Raw genomic sequence first — 13,355 nt, 5'->3', positions numbered from 1 at the left:
CTCCCTGCACTCACCTTGGGGAGGCTGAGGTGTTCCTGGGGAGGCGGATGATACCGTGAGAGCCTCCTGGGAGTCTAGAGACCGAGGGCTATGGCTCAGGGGGGCGGAGGAGGCAGGGGCTGCCGGTGAGGTCAGGTCCAAGGAGAGGTCAGCTCTGCCCCGGCTCGCACTCCGGCTTCTCAGTTCCTTCTCATGCGCCTCGGCTGCCAACTGCTCCAAGTATTTGTATCTGAAAGTTAAATTCCAAATGGTTTCCGTAAAAAGAAAGAGGAGCCCGTGGCTGATGCTTGTTTATGGATGAAACACCTGCAGAGTGAGCTGGTTTCCTGATGCACAGAGCACAGCGCAGGGCTGGCTGGAGGGCCTGCCTGCCAAAAACGCCCAGCAAAGCCAAGATGCTAATGATTAAAAATCCTGCATCATTCATAAGCAAACAAATTGGGGGAAGTGGCAACATCACAGTCTCCAGATACTAGATCACTGCTGCAGAATCCTATTTAGCTCTTTTAGGAAACATTGGTACAAACCAGCACGACAGCAATAATGACCATCAGCAAAGCCCCAGCAGTGACAGCTGAAAACCACACGCCCTCAGAGCTCACAGCTGTGAAATGGGAGGATGCCCTGGTGCGGCAGACAGAAACAATGCCCCCAAATACCAAAAGGTTGTTGGAGGAAGGCCTCTGGATTTCTGAACCTGCTTCAATGCGAACAGCAATGCGACTGGAATTCACTTTGTTCTCTCGGTGTCGACCATGGAAAGTTTTTTTATATTCTAAAATATTTCTGAGCAGGACCCAGACATCCAATAGCTTGGACCTGACGTCACATATAGTTTATTCATCAAAGTCAGTTTCAAAGAACAAAGATACATCTGTTTTGCATTTCGGGCAGGCAGAACCCACTAACTGTTTATTAAGACCAGCTACCAATCATATTCCTCATAGTGTGCTTTATAGATCAGACCAAAATAACTTTGAAATATGTGCCTCTTCCAGATGTCTGCTAATTTTACCCACCATTGTTTGTTCAGGAATAAATTTATGAACTCAGCTGTAGCAGGTTTCCGACGCTCCTACCCACCACGAAACCTTGAAACGCCTTAGCCAAGACCCTCGCTCACATCCACCCCCGATTCACTACCTCAGTTTTGTTCCTTGGGCAAGCCCCCAGCACTGGCGCACTGTAGCTCCCACCCAGACACTGCACATGGCTCTCCTAATTCAGCCAGATAAGAAAAGCAAAGCATACACGTAAAACCTTTCAAAAGCATGGATTTCTCCATCCACCCTTTAGGGGGCATGGCTCCCCATGTCTGCAGTCCTCACCCTTCTCACCGCCAGTCTGCCCTTCAGGACTGGCTAGCAGGCGCATCCCCCATTGGAGGCCTGCCTTGACCACCACAGCTGGAAGTGATCTTAGCCGTGCCTCTGAACGCATGTCGGATATGTAGTCCACTCAACTCAGATGGCATCTTACATTTACTGCCTGGCATATTTAGTCATCTTTTCACGTGTATGTCTGTTTTCAACAAGCGGATAATAGAACTTTTGAGAACAGGAAGATTAGCATCCTTCTTCTTTTCCTGGAAGTGGGTGAAGGGTGCAGTGAGAGACCAGCAGGGCAGCCGCCCACCTGCATAGGTCGACCTGCAGCCCAGGGCACCAGGGGCAAAGCTACTGTCTTGGGGAGGGGACCTACTTTCATGGTGAATCTTCGATAAAAGACGTGGGATGGTTCTGCATTTACAAATGTCTGCCTCATGGCTACAGGATGGAGTCAGACCCAGGAAGAGAGCTTTAGAAACTCTGGACTTTCCCTGCCAACCACATCACCTCTCAAAAAGTAGGAGAGGTACCAAAAGGAAGATAATTCTGAACTCAATTCAGACCAACAGGGAAAAACCACCTGGTGGTAGAAGTGACAGGAATTGTGGAAGGTGGTCTTGAGGGCAAGAGTCAGAGCCCATTTTTTTTTTCTTTTTTTGCTGCCCCGTGGCTTATAGAGCTCCTGGGCCAGGGATCAGATCCAAGGCGCAGCTGTGGCAATGCCAGATCCTTTAACCCACTGCATCAGAACCTGCATCCTGGCATTGTAGAGATGCCACTGATCCCACTGTGCACAGTGGGAACTCCAAGCGCCTGTGTTTGTCAAGGCCAGGCATGCAGAGTCCGGGAGGACTTTGTGAGCACAGGTATGGCCACATGGAGTCCAAGCCTCCCTGCGACAGGACAGGGGGCAAGAAGGAATGACGTGCACGTGAGGGGACCGGAACAAGTCCAGGAGGTCAGGATGCTGGAGGAGGGAAGCAGCGTGCTGACAAGGTCAGAAGAGAGGGGTAAAGGAGCCTGGCACGAAAGGCTTCAGGCCAGGAGGACAACTCAGCAATAACCTTCATTTCAGCCAGTCCAGCCCTGCCCTGGCCTCTCCATTCCCCTCCCTGTGGGCAGCCAGGCTGGCAGGTTAGAGATGGCAGCCAAAAGGTTCACCCCCTTTTCTGGGGGACCCCTGAGGTGGCTCATTCAGAGTCTGGGTATATGTGACTCAAAGACTATTCCTGTGCAGCCCTCGGTCTCACGGATGTCACCCTGGAGGATCCGTGAGATGGGGGTGGGGGGATAGGTCAGAGGCGAGGGTTTTATTTGAATCTTTCTGAGGAGGTTTATATGGTAGACAAAAATGGCAGGGGACTTGTTTAATGGGTAGCAATGTTCAGTTCTACAGATAAGCGGTTGTGGAGACCCACTTCACAAATTCGTAAATATACTTAATACTATTAAATTATAAAATGGTTAAAATAATAAATCCACAGCTAAAATCTGAAAATTGCCATGAGCTGTGGTGCGGGTTGCAGACATGGCTCGGATCCCACGTTGCGGTGGCTGTGGTGTAGGCTGGCAGCTATAGCTCCGATTCAACCCCTAGCCTGGGAATCTCCATATGCCACAGGTGCAGCCCTAAAAAGACAAAAAAAAAAAAAAAGAAAAGAAAAGAAAGGAAAATCTTGGAAAAATGGCAGGAGTGAGGAGACCCAGGGGTCAAGACCCCCTAAATCTTTTAGCATTCCTCTGAGATGGGCCACAGTGGCGAGGGCAGCTGGGTAGGGGTGCACGGGGAGAGCCAGGTCACCAGGCATTGAGAGCACCACAGCACAACAACTTCTCCAGCTCTACCCCCTGCTGGCAGAACTGGGGAGGAAGCTGGACCTATATCTTCCCCTTCCCTTTGAGAGGGACTCTACTTGACCCTAGGAGCCCACCAGTCCATCTGATGACTATCACACCTCCAGCTGCCTAATCCTCACACTCTGACATAGCCTCCTGGGTACAAAGCACTGGGTTTTCTATCCACAGACCCCAGCCTTTCCCCAAAGACTTTTCACCTTTTCTACCCTTTCTGGAACATTCTCGTTATCCTATCTCTGCCCGTATCTTTATTCATCTGTCTTTCCATTATTTATTGAACATTCTGTTGAGTGCCTGCCATGTGCTAAGAACTGCAGGAGGCACTAGAGATTTAATAAAACACTAGAAAACCCCATCTTCATGGTGCTCAGTGGGAGAGACAGAAACAAACTTTGGGATGAGGATCAATACCTACCAGGGTTGCTGGTGGTGGGGCTGGTGCTGGTGGTGGGGCTGGTACTGCCATCAAGAAACATTCGAGGCTTTTCATAAGATCTGACAGAAACCCTGCTTGATTTTCAACCACACCTACTTACTGATGCCTCTTCCTGTCACCCTCCTACCTGGAAATTCTCTCTTACATCAAACCAAAACCTGGCTCCGTCTAAATTCTACCCTGTCTTCGGACTGTGCTAACTCTTTTACTGCTTTACCATCACTTTCATGCATAAATTCTCAAATCCTATTCCAGTCCCAACCTCCCTCTTCACTCTGTCCCCATAATCTCTGCTTTCCATAAGGCACCTCCCCTCCATGTCCCACCATCTCTCTCAGACTCTCCCCACTGTGAGCCCCCACCCCGACAGGTTCCCAGCCTGTCTCTCACTCCTCACAACTCCTAAAAAAAAGATGATTCATGACTTTCCTGTCAATCAAGATCAGAAAGAGACTTTCTTACAATACTTTTTTCTTTTAAAAAGAAATAGACCTAACAAACTCTGGACCTGCACCATCATCAAGACAACGGTTTCCCTGAAATTCTGGAAAAAGACGATGTGAGGTGAAATTTTAATGATAAAAATTAGGAGCTCCTGCTGTGGCGCAGTGGGATCAGCAGCATCTTGGGAGTGCTGGGATGTAGGCTTGATCCCTGGCCTGGAACAGTGGGTTAAAGATCTGGCATTGCTGCACCTGCAGCTTAGTTTGTGTCTGCAGCTCAGATCTGACTCCCGGCCGGTGAGCTCCATAGGCTGTGGGGAGGCCACAATAAAATAAAATAAATAATGAAAAATAAAAACATAAAAATTAAATGTGTGTGGATGGCCATTACACCTCAAAATAGCAAGATGACATTCATCTCGTTACACTAGATGATACAAACCTCAAAATCCTCTGCTGTGCCTCTGGCTGTCTTTTCTGAGTCTCTGTATTAAGGGTCATGGGCCCCAAAAAGCACATCTGGCTATATCCTGAAGAGTGACCAGATGGAATCCTCTTCCATGTCTCTTTCCACCTCTGATCCACATTGAGTTTTCCCATCTATTTCCAAATTCCATTCTACTTGGAAATCTTAGCTTTTCCTGGCTTACCAGGAACTTCCCAACCACTTCCCCAAAGGGATGAAAGTCTATCACCTTCCTTCCCACCTTTACCAGCAGCAAACCAACCAGGAAAAGTGGCTGTTCCTAACCAAAGGAAAATACTTGGCTGTACCCCCCACCCCCAAACCTCTGTATAAACAGAGAGGTGGGCTGTAAGTGAAGCAGCATATTAACTCAGGTAGTCAGTGCAGAAACAGGGGCTCTGATACATTCTTTAATATGGATATTGATTAACCTTTGTGGCTTAAGGGCTCCAGGGAGTAACACCTCCACAGACCTTGTTTATTGTAGCAAATCACATTCCCCACAGGCTTTGTTTATTGTAGGAAATGTGAATCTCTAGCCCACTCCTCAACTGAAAGAAAAGGAATGAGAGGAATGGTGACTTAATCTAAGGAAAGAAAAAGACAAAGAAACCATAAAACTTCCGGGACATTTCCAACCCTAAAACCTCTATTGGACAAGGACTGATATAGGTAACTGGGCAAGGCCAAGGGGAGAAAACCACATCTTTCTGGACCTCATGTTGGTACCCCCCCAATCTTTAAGGAATAAAAACCCTATAGGACAATAAAGAAGGGGGCTCTTCCCCTCCCCCACCTCCCTGCAGCACTGGGAGCTATTTGCTTTTCTTTAACAAAGACTTTGCTTGCTTGCTGCCTGTGTGTTCATGGAGTTCATTCTTCGACTGCCTGTGAACAAGAACTGGGATTCTAGTATCATCTTTCTGGTATCATAAGGAATGAATTCCACCGGGAGACGCAGAGCACCTGCTCCTGCACCAGCTAAGAAGGCCCAGGCAGATGGGTGGTGTGGGGGCGAGGATGGAGGGCAGAGCAAGAAGGGAGAAGAGGAGTAGAAAATTCCTTTCCAGGCATAAGTGATGCTCTGCTTTGGGGAAAAGACATGTCAATAACATCCAGAAAAAGGTAGCCTTTAGTGATTTAAGAAAAAATGGAAGTCAGTTTGAATCAGATCAGACCTTGGTAGAGCACCTGATCCCTTTTCAGGATATTTGAAGCCTTGCCTGTGCAGACATAATATGATAGTCAAGTTGTTAAAAAGCTCACAAAAAGTACAGAATCTGGAGGGAAAGCTAAAAAATAAAAATTTTTGATTTGGTAAGCCTGGGTATGTGTCATGTCCCCTTATGTCAAAAACAGGTACTAAATGAGAGAAATAGAAGTTTCTTTGTTTCTTCGCCAGCGTCTTTCACTCTAAATCTGCTGGCCACAACTGGTTATCAGGATGGCCATAATCTAATAGAACACTGGAATTAAAGTAATGCCATAATTTTGTTTATGAGGCTGACCTAAGCATCTAATTTTTAAATTGAACACAGGCAGTCTCCACTCTTCCCTGCCTCAGACTGTCCTGATCTATTTAGCTGATGGTGTCTAGAAAAAAATTAGCACAATTCCACTTTTTATTGGCATAGTTCAGAGATTGTTAGGTTCCCAACTGGTTCTGCTATGACCTCAGCCTTTCCATCTCTCCATGCAGCAGCCCCATCTGGTGGTGGAAGGAAGAACCGCAGGCTGTACAGTATGGGGGTAAAGTTGCATTTTGCTGGTCTACTTCCAAAAACAATTTCCTCTGCTTATCTAAGTTTCCCAGACACTGCATACATTAACTTGGCATGTTTTAATAGGACCCAAAGTATGCTGACATTGAAATGAACAAACTGGTTTAGAGCTTAAATATTTTAAATAAAGCTGTTGTTTCCTTTGCTCATTTATTTGATACATCTTCCTTAGTGCCTGCCATGCACAAGTCCTACGGGCAGGCACTGGGACCCCAAGGAAAATCAGGTTGTTGTTCCTGCCATCCAGGAACTGAGTAAAGGTCAGTAGGGAGACACAGGTAAGTGACCAGGCACCTCCAGTAAGAGTCTCTGGCGGGTTTGGCACCCCGGCCAGCACCTGGTATAGTGTGTGTGCTCACATATTTGTTGAAGGACTGGTGCTGAACAGGTGACTCAGAAACACAGAAGGGACGTCTAACCCAGGCTCAGTGGCAGTGGTGTTGAGCATTTAAAATGCTCAATATGCTAAATTAATGTGCTCATTTAGATTAGAGTTTTGGAGTTTTTAATCTCACATTACAAAATAAATCAGTACATTCTCAGAAAATTTTAGATAATCCGGACACTCTATTCTGCAAAATGCCAGGTACCCAAGGCCTGAGGTCTTAGGTGAAGCTACTATATTTTAATTAACACAGTCTCCTCTGCATGCTTGGTTAAGAGTGTAAAGTCCCATGCCATTTGGTTACAATGGAAAGAAGAGATATACAAACCTTTCTTCTCTTGCTTGTCTTTGCTCCTCTCTTTTGTCTAAATATTCTCGGCTAATGGAAATATGCAGAAGAAGGAAAGGGGAAGGAAAACAACAGAATTAGATGCATAAAACTGCCAAGAAATTACTAACAGAATATATAATGGAAACCCACTATTATCTCAGAAATGGAAAGTGGTTGTCACTGAATTTTTGAAAAACAAATATAAAGGCTATACTTTAAAAGTGCTAAACACAATGAGTTTTCTATAAAATCACAGGAATGAAAGCACGAGATTATTGGATTTACTCTAACTCTGCTAACTACTATTCAGAAAGAAGAATTTAAATGTATGGGGAAGGAGGGGAGACACAGATTTTTAAAAGGTAAAACAATTCATCAATAAAATCTGGCAATGACAGGCAAGCAAGAACTCTCAGAGGTGATTAACACACAATCACGCTCTGGTAGCTCCCCAACATTCTTCTCAAGAATTCAGTCTGAGTGAAGCCAAGTTTCTTGGTGATTTCGTGTTGCACTCTACAGTTTGGACATTCCTTCCACGGTCCAGGATTCTCTCTCTGCATCACTTCCATTCTCAGTTTCTAGGCACGGATCAATGGAAGCTCTTGTTTTGTACATTCCCTTTTGTCTGCATCTGTAAGATGCCCCACTTTGTCTAAATTGACTGTTTATTTTTCTGTTCCCCACTGGTGAGGTTCCAACTTGAATCTCAGTTTAAGGCTGCATGGTCAGTCACTTCCTAGCAGACCATTTATTTTCCTGGAGAAGTCTGACATCATGGTTTTCTATACTGGACCTCATCAGGCAGCTGAAGTACTGCACCCTTCTGAGCACTGCTAACTGGATATAAAGGGGTGGTAATTCAGAGCAGCTAAAGCACATTAGCTGGGAGAGAAAACGAAACAAACACACACATTTCTTATCATTTAGAAACACCCATCCTCATCACTTTTTATGCTAGAAGTAAGATTTCTCATAACCCAGGAAACTTAAGATCATATTTAAAAAATAACAACAGACAAGAACGCTCTGTGAAGAAAAAAGCGCAAGAAGCATGAAAACTTCAATCAATGAAATGGCTGATGAAGAGTCAGGTCTTTGCGTAGTCACAGGGACTACTTTATAAAACTTTTCCTATGTCATTTTTTTTTTTGAATTTCCTTTCATTCCCATCCTCAGATTTTCAAGATGGAACTGCAGAGTCATCATAATTAATGGCTCTGTGTGGTCTGCACTGATGATCAGCATTCCTTTCTTGATGAGGGTTATTTTGCCAGGATCTCTCCATGCACTTAAATGACAGGTGAGAGCCTTCCGGGATCAAGAGAAAATAGTGGATAGTTATGAGCATGGTGTCAGAAGATAGGCTGCCTGGGTCTAACTCTCACTCTGCCAACATGTGTGCTAAATATATATTACAATGCACTCCTGTCTTAGAGTCTTATTCTTCTGGGACTTCAAAGACATAAATGCTAGATATATTGTTTCCCAGGTCCATGAGGCGCTGTTCATTTTATTAAAATTTTGTTTTGTTTTTCAGATTGGATAATTTCTATTGTTTTATCTTCAAATCCACTGATGCCTTCTCATATCTCTATTCTGCTACTGAAACCATTCAATGAATTTATTGTATTTTTCAGTTCTATATGTATTTCCATTTTGTTCTTCTTCTTCTTTTTTTTTTTTTTTTGTCCTTTTTAGGGCCACACCCATGGCATATGGAGGTTCCCAGGCTAGGGGTCTAATCGGAGTTGTAGCCACAGTTCACGGCAATGCCGGATCCTTAACCCACTGAGTGAGGCCAGGGATCGATCCCGCAACCTCATGGTTCCTAGTTGGATTTGTTTCCACAGCACCATGACAGGAACTCCATTTTGTTCTTCTTTATACCTTCTGTTTCTTTGCAGAGACTTCTCTTTTCATGTGTTTCAATCGTGCTTGCCCTTCCATCTTAGAACAGGTTTGTAATAGTTGCTTTAAAGCGTTTATCTGAAAATGACAACATCTGCATCTTTTTGTGGTTAGCCTATTTTGATTCTATTTTCCCTTTTAGATTTTCCTGGTTTTTCTAAGACAAGTTGTTTTGGATTGCTTTCTGTACATTTAAAAAGTTTTGTAATGAGAGTATGGGTCTTCCTGAAATTCTCTGAAGAGTCTTGATTGTTTGCTTTCAGCAGGCAATCAACTGAAGCCGGCTCAGCCTGCAAGTTCTGACTGCCTTCTGATGTTGGTTCCAATGTTAGCTCAGTTTTCAAATACTTTTTTAACGCTATTCCTATCAGGCACCACCCAGTGTCCACCACCCAGGGGCCAGTCTGGGACCTGAGTGGTGTTCCACTCGGCACTTAGTTCTCAAAGTCTGTGGTATGCTCTTTAGGTTTTGAGCCGCAAGTCCACAAACGGGAGATGAGCTCAGGACTGCTCTATTTTTTTTTTTTTCAATTTAGAAACTGTTTATTTTATATTCAACCCACTTCTATTTTTAGAAACTTAAGAGTTCATGGAAGAACTTAAGACAACTCAGTGGCTGTTCCTACCCATTCAGTGGCCTGCACAGTGGGAACTGCAGACCAATCTTCAGTGGTAGGCTGAGCACTCCAATCTTCAGCAGGGAATTGCTGGATGGGCACAGAAGGCACCTGCACACCTTCGGACCAATTTGCCACCTCAGGTTGAGTGGCAGTGATCAGGAGCTGGCGCAGTCCATTCACCCTGAAATTCCTCCTTGGTCACAGCCTTCTCAGCTGAAGCCTGCTCTTCCTTTTCAATCTCTTCAGGATCTCTGTAGAAGGAGAGGTCAGGCATGACTTCCCATGGGTGTTCACAGGAGGTGATGCCACGCATGCGCAGAACTTCCTGGGTGAGCATCCACCACATCAGACCCACTGAGAGAGCTCCCTTTTTGTTGCACGGGATGGCAATGTCCACATAACGCAGAGGTGAGTCTGTGTTACACAGAGCAATGGCAGGCAGGTTAACGTAAGAGGCCTCTGTGAGAGGCTGGTGGTCAGCCCTGGGATCAGTAACAACCAGAAGTCTCGGCTCCCGGAAGGCTGCCTGGATCTGGTTAGTGAAGGTTCCAGGAGTGAAGAGGCCAGCAATAGGAGTGGCTCCAGTAGCAGCAGCAAAGCACAGCTCGCTGGCCAGTGTTCCTGGAGGATATGACACTGACATCAGCTGGGTTTTCAATGGCAACAACGGCACGAGCCACCAACAGAAGCTTCTCCCAGGTTCTCTGCAGATTTATGACATAGATGCCATCACTTTTCCTTTTGTAGATGTACTGTTCCCTTTGGAAGTCAAGGTTGGTGCCACCAAGGTGGGTTCCTGCTGCAAGGAACTTGAGGACATCCTCCTCTTTCATTTGCAAGACATCGAGGGCTCTGGACATTGTGAAAGTTTCCCTTTAAGTTACGACGGGAATCAAGAACAACGCCCTATGGACCCCGGTCTGAGCAGCGCGGAAAGGAGGACTGCTCTCTTGATCACTCTACTCTCTATGGTTTTCCTATCATCTTCTAGATTCCTTGGGTCTTCCTTCCTGGTCCTCTAGCCAGAAACCTTGGGCCTTATTTTCCTTGCTCTGCTGCAGACTTTCCATAACTCTCCCTGCATACGGGGCAATGCAGCAGCAGGACACAGAGAGAAAAATGGAGATTTTTCCCAGTGCTCTTGTGGTCATGTGCTTCTGACCACAGAAAGGGCTCCCTCCCTCAGAGTTTCAGGCACCTGCCTGGATGCTGCTGCCATGAACTGCTTCTGTAACAATATTGCTGGGAGGCTAGGGTAGAAGAGAAGAAAAACATAAGAAAAAACAGAATGTTTCTCAACTCTCTGACCCTCAAGAATCCCTTTTCCTGCTCCCCAGTGCAGGAGAGGCTTTCTCGTAGAGCTCCTTCAGTTTATACTTGGTATGTGCTTCTGGTTTTGAGGTGTTTTTGAGTACATGCCATGTGATATTAGAGGGAAACTTGGTCACCTCCCACTGGTTTGGTGGAACTTTGGCTGCTGGTCTCCATCCCCAATTCACCTGTTCCCTTTACAGTTCAAAGCTTTCTGAGCTCCATGCTTTAAATCTATCCCTGATTTACAGCTGCATTCATTCAGTGATGCAGCAGGAGACCAGGGTTGGTGGGGGCACAGGGAGTGTGTTGATTCCATCTTCCCCAGAACTGCTACCCTGTTTTAACAGGGTTTCAATCAAAATCTTTAAGATGGGTGAGCTAATCTCTGAATTTTCCATGGGTATCTGCCACTATTAGATGGTAAAATAGGCGAATTTCTCAGAAAGCACTGAATCGGGAAACGTTTAACCTGTTCCAGTGGTTTTATAAATTGGTCTTTCCAAAAGCGACAACTTCCAGAGCTACCTCACGAGAAATGGTGCATACAGGTCTGGCATTTCCATATGTCATTTGGTAGAAATCTGACAGCTTGAGGTTTACCACACAATCATGGCGTGAGAATAATGCTGGGTCACTTCATGGAGCCCATCAGCCCCGTTGTACAAAAGCCAGGCATTCACCCACAGACTTGGGATGCTGGTATTCATACAGTAATGCATCGCTGTTAAGGCAAGTTCACAACACTGCTCATGTTTTGATCATTTCTACAATTCCTCCTTCTGGCTGCTGGAAAACACCCTATTGAACTTGTAAATCCTCACTGACAATGCTTTACATTCTTTATAGACTTCACTGGGAGTAATGGATCAGAATATTGATTCCCAAAAGAAAGGGAACCAAGGAAATGGGAAGTGGAGACGGGAGAGAAATAAAAAGAAGAAAGAGTGTAGAAGCTATAGGGGAGATGCATGAGAAGATGATGGGCGGGGAAGGCAGGAGAAGGGGAAAGCAAGAGGGAAGGAGGGGAAGAGGGAGAGCGAAAGGAATGAAATGTGTAAGAAAAGATGCAGCAAGTGTCTGGCATTTTATGAAACACCGCACAGCATGAGCCAGGGGAGAGGAGTACTAGGAGGTCACCCAGGAGGATGGCGGGGAGGGGCGCGGGGGGACAGCTGGTCTGGCTGGAGGAGAAAAGGGGCAAACAGGCTGAGACATGGAAGCTGGAGTGGGCCACACCCAGGAACACATCCTTGGAGCTGGACAGAAACCAAAGATCAGGGGCACAGTGGGCTGGGAATAATCAGCACAGTGCCTTTTTCGTCCCATAGGAGGAAACATCACTGCTTACAAAAAAAGTATATTAAATATTGCTACGGGGAGCAGGAAGCAAACCAGAAAATGGTAAAAGCATTTTCTTTTAGGCATCCAATAAATAGTGCATGAATAAAACATGAGTAGCTTCAGGGGGAAATGGCAAATTGAGACAATTAGGTTCTCTGTCTTCAGGAAGGCCTGGAGAAGACCATATTAGATAATGAAGGACTCAAGAACACACAAGTCCTTAATTGTGTTTGGCTGTGCTTCCTGCCATTCGGTTATAGGAAGACAGGCCATAACAAACCAGACTGAGCCTGTTCCTGGTATCACCTTGCTCTTCCTTGAGCACAGAGACAGCATCTGAAGCAAACACATTACTTCCTAACTTTCTCATACCAGTATCAACCATAAGCACCAACAAAGGCATGTGCTTTAATTTTCAATTAATTCTTTAACAACATCTTCAAGTCTTTCTTACCTGAATTTGTTTCTTTCCTCCCGTTCTATTCTCTGCAACCTTTCTTCCCTCTCCTGTCGCCGCCTCTCTCTCTCTGCTGCCAGTGACTCTTGGTGCTGCCTAAAGGATGACGTGAGAAGACCACTCGGTGATGACCTGCAGATACAATGAGTTGATGTTTGAGTGGTTTGGCTTGTGATTCAAAGCACTAATGGAGTCATCCGTCAGTCCTTGGTTAGAATGAAGGGTCTGCCAGTACCTAGGTAAGGCACGGGGGAAATTACCGAGTATCTCGGGTCTTCTGGTTCAAGATCTTCATCTGTAAATGGAGATAAGTAACCTGCTTCATGTGCCTAGAGGATAAAAAGGCAATAATACCTATAGAATAGCAAGTAACATGCTCGGCATATGAGTTATCAATAATGGGTGCCATAATCAAAAAGCATTCCATAAATAGGCATAAAATGTAAACACACATTCTCTCTACACACACACACACACACACACACACACACACACACACACACACACACACACACACACATTTGACAAATGGGCTATGGTAAGACTTTGATCAGCTGCAATCAACATTCAGCCTATTCTTTCTTATTTTACATGTAGTACAAATACTTTGCCATACACCAGCTTCTCAATGTACTTCTCGAAATAACTGTGTTACCTCAAAACAAGGTGTTGGGATGACAGATAA

At 45.4% G+C, this 13,355-nt stretch overlaps 1 protein-coding gene and 1 pseudogene across 13 annotated transcripts in view; both read right to left on the bottom strand.

Annotated features, from left to right (window-relative positions):
- Positions 1-13,355, bottom strand: part of FHOD3 (formin homology 2 domain containing 3) — a 549,164-nt gene that overhangs the window by 103,310 nt on the left and 432,499 nt on the right. For 10 of the 12 annotated variants that reach the window (XM_021096278.1, XM_021096273.1, XM_021096274.1 and 7 more), the window contains 3 exons: positions 12,668-12,802; positions 7,025-7,075; positions 15-229 (listed from right to left, as the gene is read on the bottom strand). In XM_021096278.1, the coding sequence (XP_020951937.1) occupies positions 15-229; positions 7,025-7,075; positions 12,668-12,802 (401 nt within the window). The remainder of the gene's footprint in view (positions 1-14; positions 230-7,024; positions 7,076-12,667; positions 12,803-13,355) is intronic. The other 2 variants (XM_021096275.1, XM_021096282.1) reach the window with 1 other exon arrangement.
- Positions 9,454-10,496, bottom strand: LOC106510694 (annotated as a pseudogene). Its single transcript, XR_001309364.2, has one exon. The product of XR_001309364.2 is annotated as a 40S ribosomal protein SA pseudogene (transcript).

This window comes from Sus scrofa, chromosome 6 (genome assembly GCF_000003025.6).
Source record: "Sus scrofa isolate TJ Tabasco breed Duroc chromosome 6, Sscrofa11.1, whole genome shotgun sequence".
In the NCBI taxonomy this organism is placed as follows: Eukaryota; Metazoa; Chordata; class Mammalia; order Artiodactyla; family Suidae; genus Sus; species Sus scrofa.
This window is presented reverse-complemented; position numbering and strand designations above follow the sequence as displayed.